Raw genomic sequence first — 21,892 nt, 5'->3', positions numbered from 1 at the left:
GGAAGATTCCCCTGGAGAAGGGATTAGCTACTCACTCCAGTATTCTGGCCTGGAGAACTCTGTGGACTATATAGTCCATGGGTCAGGAAGAGTCAGACACAACTGAGAGACTTTCACTTTCACACTTTCAGAATACAGGCGGATTTTGACAGGAGTGACAGATGGGACAGTGGGAGTTTTAGATAAATACATCAGCAAAAGCTTGTCCTCAGTAATTCCATATTACTTTTTAATCTCTGTTTATGAACCTATGTTTATAAATTCCCTTTGGAATACTGCTGAATCTGCATGTCTGTGATTTTCGGAATCTACCCTTACTGCCCTTTGAAAATCTGGAAAACTTTTTTTTTTCTTCTTGAATCTTCCTGCACATGATTCATGAATTCTGATGATTACTAATGGAGATTATACTATTCATTTATTTACAGATACTTATTGAAACCCTGATATGCTCAAGGCCATGGCCCTGGAAGCATGGGGGCTACTAAAAGGAAGTATGTATACAAACAAAAACTCCACAAAGCAGAAATCTGTAAGTGCCTCAGCAGAGCTGAAGCTGGATTTACAGGAGGCCTGAGAAGTTTCTGGAGCATTTGTTCGTTTCCATTTCTTCTCCTACAAGTAATTCATCTGACCTTGGAGATTTCATCTTAAAAAAATGATTAACTGTTTTTTTAAGCAACCTCCTCTCCCAGGCTACTCTCAGGGTTTTCTGAGAACGGTTCAACTTGAAGGTCTTTCTCTTTATCGGAAGATTGAGGCAATTCAGGAGCTGATAGACTGCGGGTCTCTCTGCCCTCTGGTTCAATACTCACCGTACATTGTCTCCAGAGAGGCTTTCCTTAGGCCTATACTTTCTTGTTCTGGGTATTCTTTAAAGTATCTTTTCTTGTGTTTAGCATATTTGCAAGAGCCACGTGACTTTAACCTTTAAAGAGTAGCCTTAGGCAGGAAGGCCCAGGAAGAGTTATGGCTCTTTGTGACGCACTATCCCATCCTTACCCCATAGTGCGGGTTAGTTTGTCTAACCCTCAGGCTGGCCCTGAAGGATGGAACATCTTATCCACGTAAAACTGTTCTGGGGATTCTGATCCTCTAAGAGAGTAATTTATCCAAGGTCTCAAGAGCTTAAAAGTGGTAGACCTTGGATTTGAACATCGCTATTTCTGACCTCAAAGCCCATGCGTTCCCCACAACGTATTAACCACGATGAAGTGTATTTTTAAATTCATCTTCCTGGTTTTGTAAAACTCTTTTAAAAAGCTCTCAGTTCATCAAAGTTTCCTGTTCATGCTCGTGGATTTCAGCTGCTCAACGAGCATTTATTTGCCACTCCAAGTCTGGGAACATCACTTGCCTTCTCCAGTATCCTTGTTCATTCATTACTGTGATTATTTATAACTTTATTGTCACAGTTATTCTTCTTTATTCTTCTTTGTGTTTGCCTATTAGCATGTTGAAATTTCCTACAGTCCTTTTTAAACAACTGTTGTAATTCTCTTTTCTAGTTTTTGAACTCCAAGATGGCCATCTCCCACTTTTTTTTAATAGACAGGAGAAGGAGGTGCAGAAAAAAAAAGAGCGGTATAGTTAACTGGGGATTGTTTTATTGTATCTTTTCGTCAGACGTTTTGCTATCTTTTAAAATTTAATGTTCTCACTTGGGGACCCTAGATGCCAACGAAGCAGCAAGATCAAGACAAAACCTGGTCAGTAGTAAAAAGAGGCGCGGAGCCCCGCCCCTAAAGCCAGGGCCAGGGGGCGGGGCGGAGCGCCGGCAGGGGGCGGGGCTGCGCTCAGGCGCGCGGGCCTTATAGTCACCCGGAAGGCGCGCGGGGCCCCGGTGGCTAACGCAGCAGGCCCTGAAGGGAACCCCGGCCCTGAGAGTCCGCTGCGCCTCTCTGCGCCTCTCTTCTCTCCGCAGACCCGCGCGGCTTCAGCCCGCCCGTACTCGCTGAGTCTGCCCCGCAGCCGCTGCTGTGCGGCCTGCGTCGCCTCCCGTAGTTCCCCGACAGGCTATGGCCGCCCGCCTCCTGCGCGTCGCCTCCGCCGCCCTCGGCGACACGGCCGGCCGGTGGCGGCTTCTCGCACGACCGCGCGCGGGAGCCGGCGGCTTCCGCGGGAGCCGAGGGCCTGGCCTGGGCGGCGGCGCAGCGGCGACGCGGACGCTGAGCGTATCGGGGCGAGCGCAGAGCAGGTGAGGCGCGCGCGGGGGGCGCGCGCGAGGGCGCGCCGAGCTCGTGGGTCCTCTGGTGGCGGCGCCTCCGTCGCCTCCAGAGGTTTCCAGGTTTGTCGTCCTCTCCCGGGCGCCGGTCTGCGGGCCACAAGCCCAGCCCCGCTGCCTTCTCCATGTCCCCGGGGTGGTCGTCCCGTGCGGTCGCTTCCTCCTTGTCCGGTTGCCAAGTTGCTTCTCAGGTCCATCGACGCTTGGCGGGGAACGGGGGCCTGGGACCCCCGATTTCCCTGTCCCAGCGCCTCCTGTGCCCTTGGGAAAGCTGGCACTTTGCTGCTGCTGGTTCCCCGTGCTGTTTGGCGTGGATCTAACCTTCGCCCTGCCGGAGACCGGGGTGAACCTCGCGCCCAGTTTGTGTCGCGGCCAGGGCTTTCTTCTGGGCTCTCTTCCTCCTGCCGGCTCTGGAAACGTTCTGTCTCCAAGTTCTTGTCCATTTAGGGTACACCCGCTTGTCCCCGAGCTTCCCTGTGTGCTCCCCCTGGTGCGTGCTAAGTCGCTTCAGGCGTGTCCAAGTCGTTGCGACCCCATGGACTGTTGCCCACTAGGCTCCACTGTCCGTCGGATTCTCTAGGCAAGAATACTGGAGTAGGATGCCATGCCCTTCTCCACTCCTTCTGGTTGCTGTCGCATAAAAAGTGCCCTGTGTTGGACTGGCAAGCCAAGGTTTTAAACTGGGCTTTGACACTTATTATCCAGTTTGTCTAATGTCTGTAACTGGGGGATAAGAGTCGTGTAGGCCTCACAGGATTATTTAAAGAAACAAATAAGAGCATACACATATTGCAAGGAGTCTGGGGGGCTCAGTAAATCCCACCTGTTAGCCTCAGCCGCCTCCTAAGCCCACAGCGTTGAGTTTTGTGTACTAAATGTCGAAAGAGATGTGAAAAAAAATTTGCCCAGAATATGTTGCAGTTTTATATTCTTGGGTAGATTTGTTTCTTAAAGACACAATCCTCTTTAGATACAATAGAGATGAACTCATAATTTCAGAGTATAGCACTGTGGTGGATGGAGCCTTAATATAATATAGGTCTCTGAACAGCTCTCTGACATGCTGTCCTGTAGTAGGAAGCAGGGAAAAACAGCTGGCTTTGTGTTCCTCTCTAGTTTCTTTTTTGTGAAGTTCCTGAGAATAGGGTGTGGGACCTACTCATCTTTTCCCCCTTAATCTGTGAGGTAGTGGGTGCTCACTAAATTTTTGTTGCATGAACTGTGAAGGAGATAATGGGGAAGGCGAGCTGGGGTTATTTGTTAAGGCAAGATGGGGTTATTTGTTACTTTCCTGTCTTTGACGTCCATCTACCTGGATGCCTTATTTTCTACGTTGGTTGCTTTCTTGAAAAATTGTGTATAAATTGGGACTCTTATTGAACACATTTATGTAACATATTTAAAGGAAAATGAGTGCTTTCGTGAGTGGGAATTATCTCCTCCAAGTTACTGTTTGATTTGGTATATCAGGTTGTCTTAAAGGGAAGCACATCTGTTTTGTTCCGTCTTAAACCTACCTTCCGCCCCATTGGCACAGTTTCTGTTGATGGTCTGTGCCATCACAGACTTTGGAGCTGCAACTAAATTTCCCAGGCTATCCAGTATGGTCACCAGTAACCACATGTAGCCATTTAAGATAATTAAAGTTGAATAAAATTAAAGAATCAGTTTCCCAGTTCCAGTGGCCACATTTCAAATACTGAATAACCTCACATAGCTAGTAGCTACTGTCTGGGACATCAGTTATATACAGCTATAGAATATCTCTGTTATTGCTCAAGTTTAATTGGACAGAGCAGTCTAGAGGCTGTAGTTCTGACTTTGAAGTTTAACATGTAAGTAAGCTTTCAGTAACTGAGAGTCAAAAAACTTTAACTCCAAAATACCCTGTCCTAGTACTTTACATGTTGTAGTGATTTAGGTTGCAAAGGGCTTTCACGTGTATTATTTCACTTGATCCTTAAGAAAATCTCCTGAGGCAGGGAAAGTAGATAAATGAGAATAAAAATTTTATATTAAGTAGCAGGCAAAACTGGGACTAGAACTCACATAGTTTTTGTTTGTTTTTTGAGCACCATTAGAGTTGATAATTCTTTAGCCCGTAGGGTCATTTGGAAGAGTTAAGGTGGCTGTGGAAGTGGGGCGCTCTAGATGGGGCCCTTTTCTTGGACTGTCTGTCCCAGGCCGCCCCAGGTAGTGAAAGGGTGAGCGTCAGCAGCCATAACTCCCCTGTCTGTCAGAAGTCGGTTAAGAGCTTTACCACAACAGCCACTGACAACTTGGTTGAGATATCTGCTGTGGCTGAACAGAATAAATGGCAGTGCGTGGTGCATAAAGGCTAACAGTTGAAGGAAGTAGTTGTTTGTGGTGCTGGTTGATATATTGATGATGATAGAGGATTTAGAGGGATCATAGTTATTTTCCAGTACTTGAAATCTTGATCTTCTGGGGAATAGCTAAAAACTTTTTGCTAGTTCTTAAAATTGGGGAAGAGAAATCTGCAAAACCCATCAGTACCAATTGTTAAAAATGAATAAAGTTAGGTGAGTAAAGTACACATGTATGATGCTTTTTAGGGAATAAAATGTTTCCACAAACTTTCTCTCCTTTAAATCTCTCCGCAGCTTAGTGAAGTCACCGTTATTGCCACTTACCCATGGTCACCTAATGAGTACGTTGGAACCAGGGCTGGAATTTATGTCTTCTGACTCTTGTATTCCATACTTTCTCAACTGCACAATTACTTTTACTCTCATTTCTGCTTTCTCTGCTGTCCTTTGGTAAACCTGTGATTACTCTTAATTCTGCAGTTTTTTTCTGGGGCTGAACACCTTTAATGGATTCTTTCCTTAGTTCGGGAAGGTCCTCTGGAGGGAGGGCATGGCAAGCCACTCCAGTATTCTTGCCTGGAGAATCTATAAACAGAGGAGTCTCGCGGGCTGCAGTCCATAGGGTGCAAAGAGTTGAACATGACTGAAGCAACTTAGCATGCACACCTTTAATATGTAGCAGCAGTTCAGGCCCCTTAGCAGCAAAAGGACTGGGACTTTAAATAAAAGTTATCAATCAGTGTTTGTTGAGCTCTACTCTGTTAGGAATTTTCCATATGTTACCAAAACTATGAGATAAATGATACCCTGATTTTAAAGAAGAGGAATCTGGTGTCAGAGTTGAAATTCCTTTGCTGTTGGCTTCTCTGGTGACTCAGTGGTCAAGAATTCGCCTGCCAATGCAGGAGACATGGGTTGGATCCCTGGGTCAGGAAGATTCCCCGGAGAAGGAAATGGCAACCCACTCCAGTATTCTTGCCTGGGAAATCCTATGGGCAGAGGAGCCTGGAGGGCTATAGTCCATGGACACAACTTAGTGACTAAACAACAATAACAAAGCTTAGGCTCTAGGGTGCCCCAGAAGAGCAGCAGTCCCCAAACGTCCAGCCTTCAGAAGTGTGGGTAAACTATGGAAATCTTTCTGTTGTACTTACTGTCGCTTAGTGTACCAGGTGTTTTTTTATGTCAAATCTCTAGACGTCTGTGGGTCTCAAACATATATTTCCCTTTGGCCTTTGGACCTTTGTTTTTTCTATTATTATTTTTATGTTCAAGATAAGTTTTATTTCTGATAATAGTACACAGTTTAGTAAACTGGGAATAAAGATTTTTCTAAATTTAACAATTTAATGATTTAAACGATTTAATAATCACTAGTGTTGACACATCAATTTTCTATCTTTAGCTTAAGCATATCTTAACTTTGGATAGAATTAGGAAAACATTTATTTGCGGTATAACATAAATCATAAAATATACTGATAAATATAAAATTCAGTGATTTTTTTTAGCAAATCTTTAGGGTTCTGCAGCCATTACCATATCTTAGATTTGTCCAGCCATAAACACAATCCAGCGCTGGAACAATTTCGTTTCACCAGACAGTTTGACATTTTACAGTTGGTCCCCATGTCCAACCCTAGTCCCAGGCAACCACTCATCTGCTCTCTGTCTTTATAATTTGCCTTTCCTGGGAAATTTATGTATTAATATATATATAACCAGGCTTATATAACTTGAGTGTAAATGTTTTCAAGGTTCAAACGTGTTGAAGCATATGTTTTTTTCTATTATTAAATCAAACACATCTAAACTTGAACTCATTTCCGATCTTCCCCAAAACTCCTTTTCCTCCTCAGTTAATCCTCAGTTAACCTGTATTCCCCATTGCCCAGGCAAGAAATTTTAGCATTACTTCCTCCCTCTCCAGAACCTTTTAATTCTGCCTCCTGAATATCTCTTAAATTAGTATCTCCTACACTGTTGCTTCATTTATGCCCTTTCATAACCTCCAACGAGGTCTCCCTGCCTCCAGAGTATCTTCATTCTTGGTCATTCTTCTTTGAAAAAATGCCAGTTGCCTAGTTGAAAATCATGCATGTTTGGGAATACTTGCTTTATTTTATTTTTTTTAATTAATTAATTAATTTATTTTTAAATTTTATTTTATTTTTAAACTTTATATAATTGTATTAGTTTTGCCAAATATCAAAATGAATCCGCCACAAGCAATTTTTTTTCCCTGTGAAAAGAAGTTGGAGAGTACAGGCCCATTTAAGGGACATTCTGTCTTTCTCAACACAATTCTGATCAATTTTTAATAGAATCTTTTTTTTTTCGGCCTTGAATTATTAGGGAAGATATTATCTGATAAGGCTGCCTTTATTGTGAAATGACATGACTGGACTTGGTAATTTGTATGATATTTATAGCTCTGAAATTATACAATTCTAGGTTTTACTTACATTAAACAAAGTTTTCTTTGATGGACTATGACTGCCTATTGGGAGTGGTGAAAATTACAACTAATTATTTTAAGCTGAAGTACATCTTTTCAATTATGAAGTAAAAATTTAAATGACCAATTAGTTGATAGTATGATTTCTTTTCCCAAAATTTGGACTCATGTTTGAGAGAAGGGTAAGAAATGTAAGTAAGTTAGCAGACTGATGACTGACTGATAGATATCCTATAATAGTGAAAAATATAAGGAGGGTTATATTTATCTTCCCACAGATTTAAACAGAAAACCCTTTCCTAGTCCCTTTGGTTTTCGACCAAAACGAAATGTTCAGCTACTCAAAGCTATCAAACTGCTGCCTCTTGGTGACTGTATTTGTCAGACACTTGCATAACAATTGCCTTATCAATAGCATGATGATTTGTGTTTAAAGCTCTCCACAGCCCTCATCTAGTTTTTAGGGACACATTCATAGAGATGTTGGTTTTTGGAGGACCTGTGTGAGAGCAAAACAGACTTCACAAGTGATAATGATTGCTAATGATTTCATGTCACTGTGACTGATGGTGACCACTGGGAAGACATACTTCAGGTGGCCTTGATAGTGGCGTACTCGCTATTTCCTTTAGGGTGGCAGAACTTCCCTTCCAGTTGGTGGGTAGATAGTTATACCTCTGGTTTCTGGTGTCTCCTTCCCAAATAAACTTGAGAAAGAAAAGAAAATCCTATAAAGGAGCATATTTGCGTGCACACAGACCCACACACAACCTAATTATTTCACCTTACGGATTCTTCAAGCAACTATTTTAAAGTATGTTGAAATTACTGAAAGTAATAAAGAACTGTTTCCTTTTCCAGCTCAGAAGATAAAATAACAGTCCACTTTATAAACCGTGATGGTGAAACATTAACAACCAAAGGAAAAGTTGGTGATTCTCTGCTAGATGTTGTGGTTGAAAATAATCTAGATATTGATGGTTTTGGTGAGTATGGAACATTCCTTAAAATGTATAAGTGAAACTATTAAATAGGTTTCAGCTTTGTTTTTTTCTTTTTGAAGAATTTTAACTATAGCATGCTAAGTGAACTATTAAAATTCAGGATGCTTTAGTGTTATATTCTCACTTATGAAGAATAAGAGTGACACCGTGTTTCTATTCTTTGAACATTTAATTAGCTATATGCCCTAAAGTCTGTTGCCTCATTACCTTATTGATTATATGTGTGATGCAAAGCTGGGAGTAGTGTGTGGAATTGAAAAATACCAGGGACTCTGTGGGAGAAGGCGAGGGTGGGATGATTTGAGAGAATAGCATTGAAATATGAATACTATCATATGTGAAACAGATCGCCAGTCCAGGTTTGATGCATGAGACAGGATGCTCAGGGCTGGTGCACTGGGATGACCCTGAGGGATGGGATGGAGAGGGAGGTAGAAGGGGGGTTCAGGATGGGGGACACATGGCTAATTCATGTCAATGTATGGCAAAAACCACCACAATATTGTAATTAGCCTCCAATTAAATAAATTAAAACAAAAAGGAAAATACCAGGTTGAGATACTAAATGTCATAATGTCATATTACAGAGGCTATGGGATCTTAGTTCCTCAACCAAGGATTGAACCCAGGCTCTTGGCAGTAAAAGTGCCAAGAGTCCTAACCACTGGACTGCCAAGGGAATTCCCAGACTGGTATTTTCTTAGTTGCATTGAACTTATGCATTCTTTTTGTTTTAAGTGAGTTTTGTTTTACTTACTACTTTTTAATCGAGATGTAGTTGACATATTAGTTCCAGGCATACAACATAATGGTTTGATACTTGTATGTACTGCAAAGTGATGTACAGATCACAGTAAGTCCAAATAGCATTCATCACCATACATTGAAGATCTCTGTGGCTCAGGTGGGCTTCCCAGTGGTAAAGAACCTGCTTGCCAATGCAGGAGACTTAAGAGACACAGGTTTGATCCCTGTGTTGGGAAAGCCTCCTGGAGGAAGGCATGGCAACCCTCTCCAGTTTTCTTGCCTGGAGATTCCCATGGACAGGGGAGCCTGGCTGGCTACAGTCCATGAGATCTCAGAGAGTTGGTCATGATTAAAGTGACCTAGCATGCATGCACTATACAGTCAGGGATGTCAACTCACCTTCCTTGAAAGGGTAGTTAATCTATTTCTTATTAAGGGAGTGTTTTGTTTAGGAAATTTTCACTCCTAGACTTTTCACCTTATTCCTTAACCACTCACAGAAAGCCCATATCCAGGAAACTGCCATCTTAGAGCTCAGGGATACACTGTATGTCACTTGCCAGTTTTGCTTGAGCATTCTCTCTAGTCTAGAATGGTAGTTCTCTAAGAGGGTTCCATCAGTGCCACTTGGGAAATTCACATTCTCAGGCCCCACTCTAGACTTCCTGAATCAGAAAGTCTGGGATAGGCCCAGAAATGTGTATTTTAACAAGCCCTCCATGTAATTTGATGCATGCGAAAGTTTGAGAACCACTAGTCTGCAGTCAGGTCCAAGGAGCATATCTGACTATTTTTCATTCAAGGGACTGTTCATATTGTACTTTTAAGAGCTCTTTTCCGATCAGAATTATTTCTTCCCTTCCGTTTCCCCATGATATATTAAATATACTTCTATATGTTAATACTCATTTCAGTTTTCTTTTTTAGAGAGAATGTCCCTTCCCTTTATTAGATTGTGTGCTTTTGGAAGACTCTTATCACTCAGGTAACCAGAGTTGGCACTGAGTAATATTTGCTGAATTTCTGAATCTAATGTCAATTACAGGGATAACTATAACTGGACCTACTATATTCCAGCATATGTTATCTATTATTTTAACAACTCTAAGAGGCAGTTTTTTTTTTTTTTTTTTTAACTTCCAGTTTATAGGTGAAGAAACTAATAAAGTTCAGAGAAACTTAATGTTCCCTGGATTATACAGTAACAAGTGAGAATGCCTTATAAAATTCAAGCCTAAGTTTCTCATAACTCCAAAACTTCGGCTTTTTCCTGTAAGAAACCATTTTTCTCTTAAGAAGTGTCTTTCCTTTGTGAACGCTTGTTACAGAAATTAGGTGATGACATAGTTGCTATAGTTCTAGTTTTGCTGCTAAGTCACTTCAGTTGTGTCCGACTCTATGCGACCCCATAGATGACAGCCCACCAGGCTCCCCTGTCCCTGGGATTCTCCAGGCAAGAACACCGGAGTGGGTTGCCATTTCCTTCTCCAATGCATGAAAGTGAAAAGTCAAAGTGAAGTCGCTCAGTCGTGTCCGACCCTCAGCGACCCCATGGACTGCAGCCTTCCAGGCTCCTCCATCCATGGGATTTTCCAGGCAGGAGTACTGGAGTGGGGTGCCATTGCCTTCTCCGAGTTCTAGTTTTAAGGAATTTCTTACTCTAAAGCGGTGGTTCTTGGCTGGGATTGAGTTTCAGAAATCTGTAGAAATATTAAAATATGTTATGTCCTGATAGTATAGGGAGAGTGGGAAGTTGTGCAGATATCCTTTTGAATTCACATGATTCAGATCCATACCATAGATTGACTGATTTATGGAAAAGAACCCATGGGTAATTCCATATATATTCTGTAAAATTTATATATAATTGAGTTCCCTCATGAGTTCATATTCAGCAGCACTTAGTTGACTAAGCTTGGTTTCTCTGAATTGTTCTCTCACAAATGAAAAGTAATACACTGCAGTGTAATTGAGAATAGACCCTGGAATCAGACAAATTGTGCTTCATAAACCAACATTGTCACTTACTAGCCATAATATCTGGAGCAAGCTGCTTTATATCTGTATGCCTCAGTTTCCTCTTCTGTAAAATATGGTTGTAATAGTTCTAACATCATAGGATTGTTGAAGATTAAGTAGTATATTGAAAGTGAAGTGCTTAGCACAGTGGCTACGTTGGTAAGAACAGTAGAATTTATGGTATTTTAACTTGGTCTGCTCTCCTCCTCTTCCCTGTTCAGCAGTAACCTTAAAAACTGGCAGCCTTGCAGCCACTGGAGGAACAAACTGATTTGACTTGCTCAGAAGTGTTCTCCAGAATGTCATCACTTACTTTGCAGCTTCCCAGAAAAGCTTCATTCCAAGGAGTTGTTATTCGATTTGCCTCAGAGATTGCTCTGTGAGGAGGCTCTGTCCTTAGGACTTTCGTCTGAAATAATGACCTGTAGTTTTGCTGCCTGAGGCTGTGATGCCTCTTGGAGCAAACAGGAGCCTGGCCAGAAAGCCTAAAAGAAAAATCTGGGGAATGAAATGTCTGTATGAAATGGCTTTGAAATACTTTGGGGATCTGAAGGCCATGCACAAATGCAGGACTGTATTTATGCCCAGAAAAGACCCGATAGGGCCTTAGTCTCCCATCTGTGCGTCTCTGGCTGATCTTGAGGCTCTCATGCAGGTGAAGGCCAAGACAGACATGCAGAGTACTTGAATGTTGAAGGTGTGCCTAATCATGAACTGAGCTCCTCAGCAGAGGGTGGAAGCCTTACTGGTTCAAAGCCCTGAAGAAAACCTCCAGATAGTGATCTCAGCTGATCACTAAGCTCACTGAACAGAGACATCGCTGATCACGTGCTGCTGGGAATACAGACCTCAGAGTTAGTTTGGGAAAGTCACTAAAGAAATAAATAGCTGCAAGAACAACCACCAAAAAGCCAGCCGCAGCAACAAACCTAGGGGAGACAGTGGTGAGCCCTGATTTCCAGAGTTGCCATATTATATTATTCTACTTTGCAATAAAAAATTCAAGATGCCTAAGAAAACAGGAAAGTATGGCCCATACTCAGGAAGAAAAGCAGTCAATAGAAGCTGTCCCCGAGGAGTCCCAGCTATTAGACTTATTAGACAAAATGTTGAATCAGCTGTTACCAAAGTTAAGAGAGCTTATGGTATGTGGGGATGATCTTTGGCCTTTGTACATCACTATGTGTGGACTTTGTTACCACTGGGTGTGAGGGTTCATTAAAGAAGTATAGAACGTTTTTGCTGTTCTTGAGAAAGCTAATCTTTTGTGTTCTGGAACGGCTAATGTGAAGGCTGTGATCCAGTAAATCTGTTTCTATACATTTCTCCACAGCTTCAATCTCAGCTTTATGAAAATACATATATACTAGACCCTTTACTCCAGAGTTATTTGTGAGAGCAAAAGATTTGAAAGAAGCAAATGCCCATTGATAGAAGACATATTTAGTCATGCAAGGGGATACTATATTACTCCATTAAAAAAACAAAACAAAACTGTGGAAGGAGTCTTGAAAACAAATAATCAGTGGTTACCTACTGGTAGGAGGGAAGCAGGAGGGAAGCTTTTAATTCCATGGTATATTTAATCCATTTCTTTCTTTGAACATTTAGGTAGCTTCCATTTTTCAGCTATTACAAATACCCTTAAGGTGAACACCCCCAAGAATACTTTTCTGTGTTTGTGTTCTGTCATTTCCTTGTGGTAAATTCCTAGGGAAAGAATTACTTAGTAAAATTTGTTTTATTAATTGCTCAAATTATTTGCCTGCTTTTCTGATGAGGTATTATTTATTTTTAGCCATTAGCAAAGGCTCTTTAAATGTGCTGTTTGACCAAAAAAACTAATGAAAATGAAAATTAATTTTAAACATTTATTTGAAAGGCTCTTAACCTCTGTTTTACACGGAGTTACATTTTTCTCAAAATAATGTAAAATACTTTATTACAGTAGATAATTTTCATGAGTTGCTTTCCATTTCTTTGAAATAAAAGCATATTTAGACCTTAATACTTGAAAGTACTTTAAATTTTTTTAAAGTATTTTTTCTTTCATCATTCATGACTATATATTGCAATAACACTTTTTCACATTGCAGTTTGCAACCATTAGTCATATAATCAGTTTAGTAGCTCTCAGCAGTTAAAGTAATTAAAAAGAAAATATAAAAACACCATCTTTTGTATTATTCCATGAAATGCTTGTTTAGCTATTTTATAAAGTATATGTATACCAGGTTGTAATGTAAAATGGGACTCATACAATGAGTCACAATTTAAAATATATATATTTTCTTTTTGGAAAGCTGTTGGCTGGAATGTTAAGAGTGGAGTTACCACCTGTGTTTGTTTCCCAGCTCTGTCACTTTGTCACCTTTGTGACCTTCGGTTAGATCTCTAACCTCTTCATACCTTGTCCCCTTAAGGGTGACATAGGAATAATGTTAGTACTTAAGTACTTTGTAAGGTTGCTATAGAGATCAAATGAGTTTATCTAAGCAAGGCTAAATTAATGTTAGCTATTCTTGTTAGCATAGTTATTACTACAGGTTCATTGTTCATTATAACAAATTTTAAAAACACATTAAAAAATTGTAACTTCCTATAGTCTTAACACACAGAGATAAACACTGAAAGAGTCCTTTCCCCCTAGTTTCCTAAAAGTACCGAAAGTTTAATGCCAATACAGTCTTTAGTAATTCAGTAAGAATTCTGCATTTGTTTACATGGACATAGAAGAGATACTTTAAAGATCAAGGATCCTAATGTGTCCAGAATTTTGGGATGTAAATATAAATTTGAGATAAGCTAAACTAGGTTCACAAAAGATAAGAGTTAAGCCTAAGTCACTTTCTAGAATAAAAATGGAAGAAATGAAATCAAGAAGTCTGAACTACCATGTTTACAAAGAAGAGATTATAACAACACTGTAAGGGACAACTATGTGTCCCAGGTGGAGCTATTGGTAAAGAACCCACCTGCCAATGCAGGAGACATAAAAGAGGCAGGTTTGATCCCTGGGTCGGGAAGATCCCCTGGAGAAGGAAATGGCAACCCACTCCAGTATTTTTCTCTGGAGAATCCCATGGACAGAGGAGCTTGGCAGGGTATAGTGCATAGGGTCGCAGAGAGTCGGACATGACTGAAGTGACTTGGCAGGTATGCAGGGCCAACTATTTCATTCATTTCTAAAGCTGAATACAGGAGATGCTTTAAATATTGCCCTTGTTCTAGTCTTACTCAACAGGTGAACACTGTACACAGCTGAGGTTGGCCTAGTTCAGAGTGTCTGTACGATTTCTCTCTGGGTGATCTTATCCCTTCTGTGATGTTAAATCCCATCTAGATGTCCATAGACTGTGTGTTGTTAGCTCACAGTGTCCCTCTGAGCCCTGGACTTACAGATTCAACTTCCTATTTAATTCTTTTCTTGGAAACTGCACAACTTCCTACTTTATATCTTTTCTTGGAGCCTCTTGATGAAAGTGAAAGAGGAGAGTGAAAAGTTGGTTTAAGACTCAACATTCAGAAAACTAAGATCATGGCATCTGGTCTCATCACTTCATGGCAAATAGATGGGGAAACAGTGACAGATTTTATTTTCTTGGACTCCAAAATCACTGCAGATGGTGACTTCAGCCATGAAATTAAAAGACACTTGCTCCTTGGAAGAAAAGCTAATACCAACCTAGACAGCATATTAAAGAACAGAGACATTACTTTGCCAACAAAGGTCTGTCTAGTCAAAGCTATGGTTTTTCCAGTAATCATGTATGAATGTGAGAATTGGACTATAAAGAAAGCTGAGCGCCAAAGAATTGATGCTTTTGAACTGTGGTGTTGGAGAAGACTCTTGAGAGTCCCTTGGACTGCAAGGAGATCCAACCAGTCAATCCTAAAGGAAATCAGTCCTAAATATTCATTGAAAGGACTCATGCTGTAGCTGAAGCTCCAATACTTTGGTCACCTGATGCGAAGTGCTGACTCATTTGAAAAGACCCTGATGCTGGGAAAGATTGAAGGCAGGAGGAGAAGGGGACGACAGAGGATGAGATGGTTGGATGGCATCACTGACTCGATGGACATGAGTTTGAGTGAACTCCGGGAGTTGGTGATGGACAGGGAAGCCTGGCATGCTGCAGTCCATGGGGTTGCAAAGAATCAGACAGGACTGAGCAACTGAACTGAAAAAAGCTGTCATATTTAAACAGATTTTTGATCCCCGCCCCCCCCCCCCCCCCCCCCCTCTTATTTAAACTTACCGTTCCAAGGATCTTGACTATCAGCAGTGAGCATCTCTCAGGTGCTCAAACCCGAAACCGGAGAGCATCTTTTATTCTTCCTTCTTCCGCATCCTCTCCCTTCAGGCCGTCAGCAGTTCCAATCAGATGTGCTCTGTTTGTCTCCAGTGGGTCCTGTTCTCACCATTTCTGCAGTCACTGTCTGGGTTGCCAGTTACGTGTTCCAGGAGCTGCACTTCTCTACTTCTGCTTTTGAACCCAGCAGCTGGGGTCATTCATCATAATACAGATAAGACAGATCCTCTGATTAAAAACCATGAATAAATTCCCATTTCATTTAGGATAAAATCTACATTCTTTATGCTAGCCTCTGCATTACCTGGCTTCTTCTGCCCTTCCTCCTCTCTCCCACTTCTCATTGTTCTTTCTGTCACTTTGGCCACAGTGGCCATTTATCAAGAGCTTAACTCACCTAGAATTTCTAGCTTGAAGACTTTGTATATACACTATACATTTTTTTCTACCTGGGACACTTCCTCTCCCTCCTGAAGAATCCTTTATGTGTTGCTTTTCATCTTTCTGGTCTCAGTTTGTTACTTCCTTAGAGGGACTTTGCCCAACCACCCAGTCCAAAATAGGAATTCTTTTATTACCCTGAATCTGTTTTTCTCCATCACAGCATCCTGTTCATTTCTTTCATCGCATCATAATCTATTTATGTATTTGTTTATTTCTGCATCTTTCTCCCTGGGGACTGTATTGAAGGATTAAGTGATTCTTATATGAAGTGAAGTAATGAATGGATCAGTGAGTAAAAAGTAAATTTTGGAAGCAATAAATTTATAAAAATTCTTATTTTCAACTTTTATGTTAATGTAGGTTTTCTTGGATGATCTTTTAAGTTTTCAGTATTATAGTATTCTGTCACTAGGGGGCAGTTACACCTCTCTGATCAAATTTACCTCCTTTATTATCTCAAGACTATTTATATTTTCTTACTATGTATTTCCTTTGTGTGACTGTTTTGAGGGAAATTATTCAAATTGCGTGGTCCTGCTAATGATCATATAAATATTTATTCATGTCATGTTAATTGATTCTTTCTGGCTCTGAAATCAAGCTTTACTCTAGAAAATTAGGTTTTAGTATTTATATATCATTTCATATTTTTAGGATATAATATTCCAGCATAGCTGTCCTCTGGAGTTTTGTTTGAGAAAGGGGTTAGCAATCTTTCTTGTCAGCATCATTATAGAGCTCCAAGTTTTCTTAGTATAATATAAGCTACAGACATACACACACTTACACACCCATGAAACAATCTATTCCTGGTGGAAAACTCTTAAGTTACATGAAAGGAGTAGTAGTCTGCAGATAGCTAACTTATTCTGGGAATTAGTTTTTTATGACAGGAATTTTAATCTTTAGTATTAGTCTTGTTAAAAACAAAAAACAAGTTTTATTCATCATCAGCCTTGAAATTAGCCAATAGCCTTGCCTTACTAAACAAAATACCTTACTTAACAAAATATCTTACTTATTCTTAACATAATTTTAAAATTATACACATTTGAAATTGTACAGATTAATAATATTAAGTTTCTTACTCTAGTAAAATCAGAAGTACTGTGAAGCCCAAAACTTTTGTCAAGAATCCCATAATTTCAAGCTGGCAGACTGTGTGAATTATAAATTGTATATTTGTTTTGATACCTTTTACAATTATAAGCCAATATCTGTCAGCTTTTGTCAGTATCATGTAAACTGTGCTGTTTCCAGATATCTGATGTCTGTGTGATTTTTGTTGACTGTAGTGCTGATATTTTAAACTGTGGTTATAGTTTAATATCATTTTAAAGCCCATGACGGTTTCAGCCAAGCATTCATTAAGTGTTAATGCTGAAAAATGCATCTGAAAATGAATTATTTTGGAACAGAAGTTAAATGTGACAGAATGCAGTGAAGGAAGCCAAAAACCTGTCATAATTTCTATTACTGCTAATTTAGGAGAAAGAACTCTGAATTATTAGGCAAAATGCCAGCAAAATTACGGCAGCACTGAACCGTGTATGTCTTTAAGTTCATGACAGTTATTGGACGATGGTAAAATGTTGGTGCCGCGGGCTCACGAGGCTGTAATGTGTCCCTGAGTCATATCGGGTTATCGTCTGTTGTAAGGCATGGAGTATTTCTGATTATTTGAAAGGTGGACATAGTAGTGTGAAAAGTTTCACTTCAAATATTTGTTCTGCTTAAGTATATTTTGCAACAAAAATAATGATTTGAAGATTAAAGCTTTATGGACCATAAGAATCCATTTTGTTTCATTGAGAATATAACTCTCATATTATGAGACTTCTAACAATTTCAAAATCTTTGAGAATGTATTCCTCATAAAATGTGATCATGTTATGTTTAATATATTGTATGTATCTCTATATATAAGTATATAGATACAAATATACATGTGTATATACACACATATCTACACAATTTATCTATTAATTTACTTTTATATAGCCAACCACTTACAAAGACACTTAAAACCAACAGTTGTCAGTACTACTTTGGGATTGTGTATAAGTCACATAACTTGTACTTTCAGTTCCCATCTCTCCACATGTATTATTGTATCAATGTACCCATATTTTGATCAGCTATCATTTTAACTTTTAAAATTTATTTTAGATTATCATTTTTAGATTGAAGGTTCTATAGTAGCTGCTGCTTGTGTATCCTTTTTTGTTTGATAAGTTGTCTCCCACTGTTTTGTGGACTTATTCCCTATTGTATGTGATTAGCATAAAAAACAACAAACACTTTTCATTCTTGGGATAGGTTTTGTTCACCAGATTCATTTTCGGTCAGCTTCTTAGCATTTGGAATTTGTTTTCCCATGGAAATACTGTTACACATGATGGCTAAATTTTCAGGCCAACTCACAGAACTAACTTAATAGCTAACTAACCATTTATACCCTGGTTTCTATGAGAGACTGCATTTTAATGTCTAACTTTTAATACTAGATCAAGAACTTCTAAACTCCTTGGGCTCACCTACTGCATATGCACAATGCACGTACCCCCTCATATGCTATAGGAACTCCCCTTTGCATCCCAGTTTGGTAGTAGGAATATATTTACTGCTGATTTTCAATGCTGGTGATTTCACGGTGGATAGGAACCTGGGAATTCTATAATGCGGAAGAAAAGTTAGAAGATGAAGCCCAAGGGGAGCGTCATTCACTTTGTTCTTGCCTGTAGCGTGTGCAGTTTGGGTTGTGGTTTTAGTGGAGTTTGGAGCTGCAGGGATGGTCAGTAAGGACATGAACTTGGTGTCAAATAGGATACAGAATTGGTGGCAGCTCCTGCATTTTAACTGAAGACAAGTGGGCAGTGCCAGATCAGCTCTTGTGTAGATCCGGTGCTGATAAAGGTATCTACGAAAACCTACAGCTGACATCATGCCTAATAGTGAAGGATGAAATGCCTTTCTCCTAAGATTAGGAACAAGCTTAGGATGTCTGTTCTTACCATCTTATAACATCATGATGAAAGTCTTAGTCTATGTAATGAAACAAACAAACAAAAAAAATCAAAGGCATACTGATTTAAAAGGTTTTTAGATGGCTGTTTACATAGAAAATCACAAGGAATCTTAAAAAAAAACAAAAAACAAAAAACTTAGACCTAAGTGAGTTTAGCAAGGTCCTAGTATGTGATCAACACATGAAAATCAATTGTATTTCTGTATACCAGCATGAATAGTTGGGAACCAAAAAAGTTTTTTAAAAGAACATTTACAATACCTACCCCAAATGAAATTTTTAGGTTTAACACAATATAACATCAATATCTTGAAAATTATAAAACTGATGAAAGAAAGCAAAGACTTAAGTAGTTGAGAGACATACTATATTCATGAATTGGAAGACAGCATAGTAAAGATGTCAGTTTTTATTGCTATAAGATTTGTTACATTTCCTGTTAAAATCTCAGCAGGATTTTTTGTAGATACAAACAAGCGATTCTGAACTTTTTACAGAAAAACAAAGGAACTACAACAGCCAGTTTTAGAAGAGAAGGATAAAGTTGGAAGAAGTATGTGTAGTACAGATACTAAAACTTGATGTTACAGTAAGCAAGACAGTCTAATAATAGCAAAAAAAATACATCTAGTTGATTTTTTTTGAAAGAGCTTTACTGAGATTTAATTCACATACCATATAGTTTACTCATTGAAAGTATACAGTGTTTTGGTTTTTTTTTAGCATATTCAGTTATGTAACCATCACCACTATTGGTTTTGTTTCCTAGCTTTATTGACATATAATTGACAACTAACATTGTGTAAGTTTAAGATGTACAATGTAATGGTTTGATACACATATCAGTTGCAAAATGATTATCACAATAGGGTTAACCTCACATCATTCCTATTTTTTGGTGGTTAAAACATTTAGGATTACTCTCAGCAAATGTCAAATATATAACACAGTGTTGTATCTATAGTCACCATGTTTTACAGTAGATCCCCAGACCCTGTTCATCTTAAAGCTGGAAGTTTACACCCTTTGACAACTCGCCCCATTTCCTTTAGCCCCTGCCATCACTCTCTTTTTCTATGAATTTGACTTTAGATTCTACATATAAGTGAGATCGTACTGTTTTTGTCTTTCTTTGTCTTACTTATTTCAACTTAGCATAATATCTCAAGGTTTATTCTTGTCTCACAAGTGCCAGGATTTTCTTCTGTTTTATTGCTGAATAATACTCAATTGTGTGTGTGTGTGTGTGGTGTATGTATAATATCTTACTCATTCATCCATAGGCATACACTTAGGTTGTCTTCATATCTTGTGAAAGTCGCTCAGTTGTGTCCAAATATTTTCTCCTGTTCAGTAGGTTGTCTTTTCATTTTGTCAATGGTTTTCTTAATTCTGCAAAAGCTTTAAAGTTTAATTAGGTCCCATTTGTTTATTTTTGTTTTCATGTCCTTTGCTTTATTAGACAGATCCAAAAAAAAATATTGCTATGATGTCGAAGAATATTCTGTTTTTTTCTAGGAATTTCATTGTTTCAGGTTTTACAGTTAGGTCTTTAATCCATTTTAAGTTTATTTTTGTATATGGTGTTAGAGAATGTTCTGGTTTCATTCTTTTACATTTAATAGCCAGTTTTCCCAGCAGCATTTACTGAAGAGACTGTGTTGTCTCCATTTTGAGTTCATTTTTATCTATGGTGTTAGAGAATTGTTCTAATTTCATTCTTTAATATGTAATAGCATTTTCCCAGCACTATTTAATGAAGAGACTCTCTTCTCCATTGTAAATCACTGCCTCCTTTGTCATAGAGTAATTGACCATGGATGGGTGGGTTGTTTTCTGGGCTGTCTATTCTGTTCCGTTAATCTGTGTGTCTGTTTTTATGCTAGTCCCATGTTCTTTTGTTTACTGTAGCTTTGTAGTATAGTTTGAGGTCAAGGAAATTGATACTTACAGTTCTGTTGTTTTTCAAGATTATTTTGGCTTTTTCAGGTCTTGTGTGTTTCCATACAAATTAAAAAAATTTTGTTCTAGTTTTGTGGACAGTGCCATTGGTAATTTGATAGGAAGTGTATTGAATCTGTAGATTGCCTTGGATAGTGTGGTCATATTAACAATATTAATTTTTCTAACCCATGAACACAATGTATCTTTCTGTCTGTTTGTATTGTCTTTCATTTCATCAGTGTCTTACAGTTTTCTGAGTATAGTTCTTCTACCTCCTTAGGTACATTTATTCCTGGGTATTTTATTCTTTTTGATGCTATTGTAAATGGAATTGTTTCCTGAATGGAGAAATGCAGGCTGTGCCTCCGAGAGCACAGCAGGCATGATGATTTTCTTCTGGGTGATGAACCTGCTTTGTGTCCTGGTTGTGGTAGTGGGTGCACAAACGTATACATGTGTTAAGATTCATAGACCTGTATACCGAAAAGATAAAAGTCAGATGCTTATTGACTGGGGGCCTATCTCTGACTACAAGACCAGGAAACAAATTGGCAGAAATACCCACCATGAAATCATGAGATGAAAAGAAAAAATTTAAAAAGGAGTAACTTAAAGTTTTCTTCTCACAGTTTTAGGCTGTCTTTTAAAATCTTTTTTTCCTCCAAACACCTTATCAGAGACATGTCTTCACTGTTCTCTAATTTTTTTCTTTTTTTATAGAACATACAGTTTAAGGGAAAAAAAACCCTCCCAAAAAATGCTCAGATTGTTGTATTATTTTGGAGTTTTGCAGGATAGACTGTTTCTTCTTTTAAGTACTATTCACAGGGTTTGAAAATCTTTGCTCCACACTTTTTTTCTGTAGTGATATTTGTACCACAACATGACCATATGTGTCTCTGGTTCAGTGATAGCCATTTTATACAGGCTGAGTTGATTTCATCCTGAACCTTAAAGTTTCTATTATATTTGAGTTTCTTCCCAGTACAAAGAATAAGAAAAGCATATCTATTGACAACCTGTGATAGAAAAAGTTTGAAAGAAACTTTTTCTCCTGTAAAATCAGGAGGAATCCCAAGCATGATGTGTTTATCTAAAGAATAAATGTGGGGCTGGAATGTGTAATAGGAACTTGAGTGTAGGAACCAAAAGTTAATCTTTTGTATATATTCAACATTTGTCAGATTCTTATTAGAATACTATCTTCAGCTCTGAACTTGGCATCCTAAGCAAGATGTGGAATCAGCTGGCAAGGTTCCTGAGAGGAGCTATGAAAATTATTAGAGAATGAAAATAAAGCCTTTAAGAGAAGGTTAAAAGAATTGAGTTTTCCTAGGGAAGAAAGCGAAGACCTAGAACACGGATGATAACTCTTTATTTT

The 21,892-nt window shown here is 39.0% G+C and overlaps 1 protein-coding gene across 1 annotated transcript in view; it reads left to right on the top strand.

Annotated features, from left to right (window-relative positions):
- The first annotated feature begins 1,844 nt into the window (after positions 1–1,844).
- Positions 1,845–21,892, top strand: part of FDX1 (ferredoxin 1) — a 34,254-nt gene continuing 14,206 nt past the window's right edge. Inside the window, exons 1-2 of the mRNA XM_006072575.4 lie at positions 1,845–2,197; positions 7,874–7,998. Coding sequence (XP_006072637.2) covers positions 2,019–2,197; positions 7,874–7,998 — 304 coding nt within the window. The 5' untranslated portion in view covers positions 1,845–2,018. The remainder of the gene's footprint in view (positions 2,198–7,873; positions 7,999–21,892) is intronic.

This window comes from Bubalus bubalis, chromosome 16, assembly GCF_019923935.1.
Source record: "Bubalus bubalis isolate 160015118507 breed Murrah chromosome 16, NDDB_SH_1, whole genome shotgun sequence".
Classification (NCBI taxonomy): domain Eukaryota; kingdom Metazoa; phylum Chordata; class Mammalia; order Artiodactyla; family Bovidae; genus Bubalus; species Bubalus bubalis.
The sequence above is the reverse complement of the archived record's forward strand: the minus strand, read 5'-3'. Positions and strand labels throughout refer to the sequence as shown.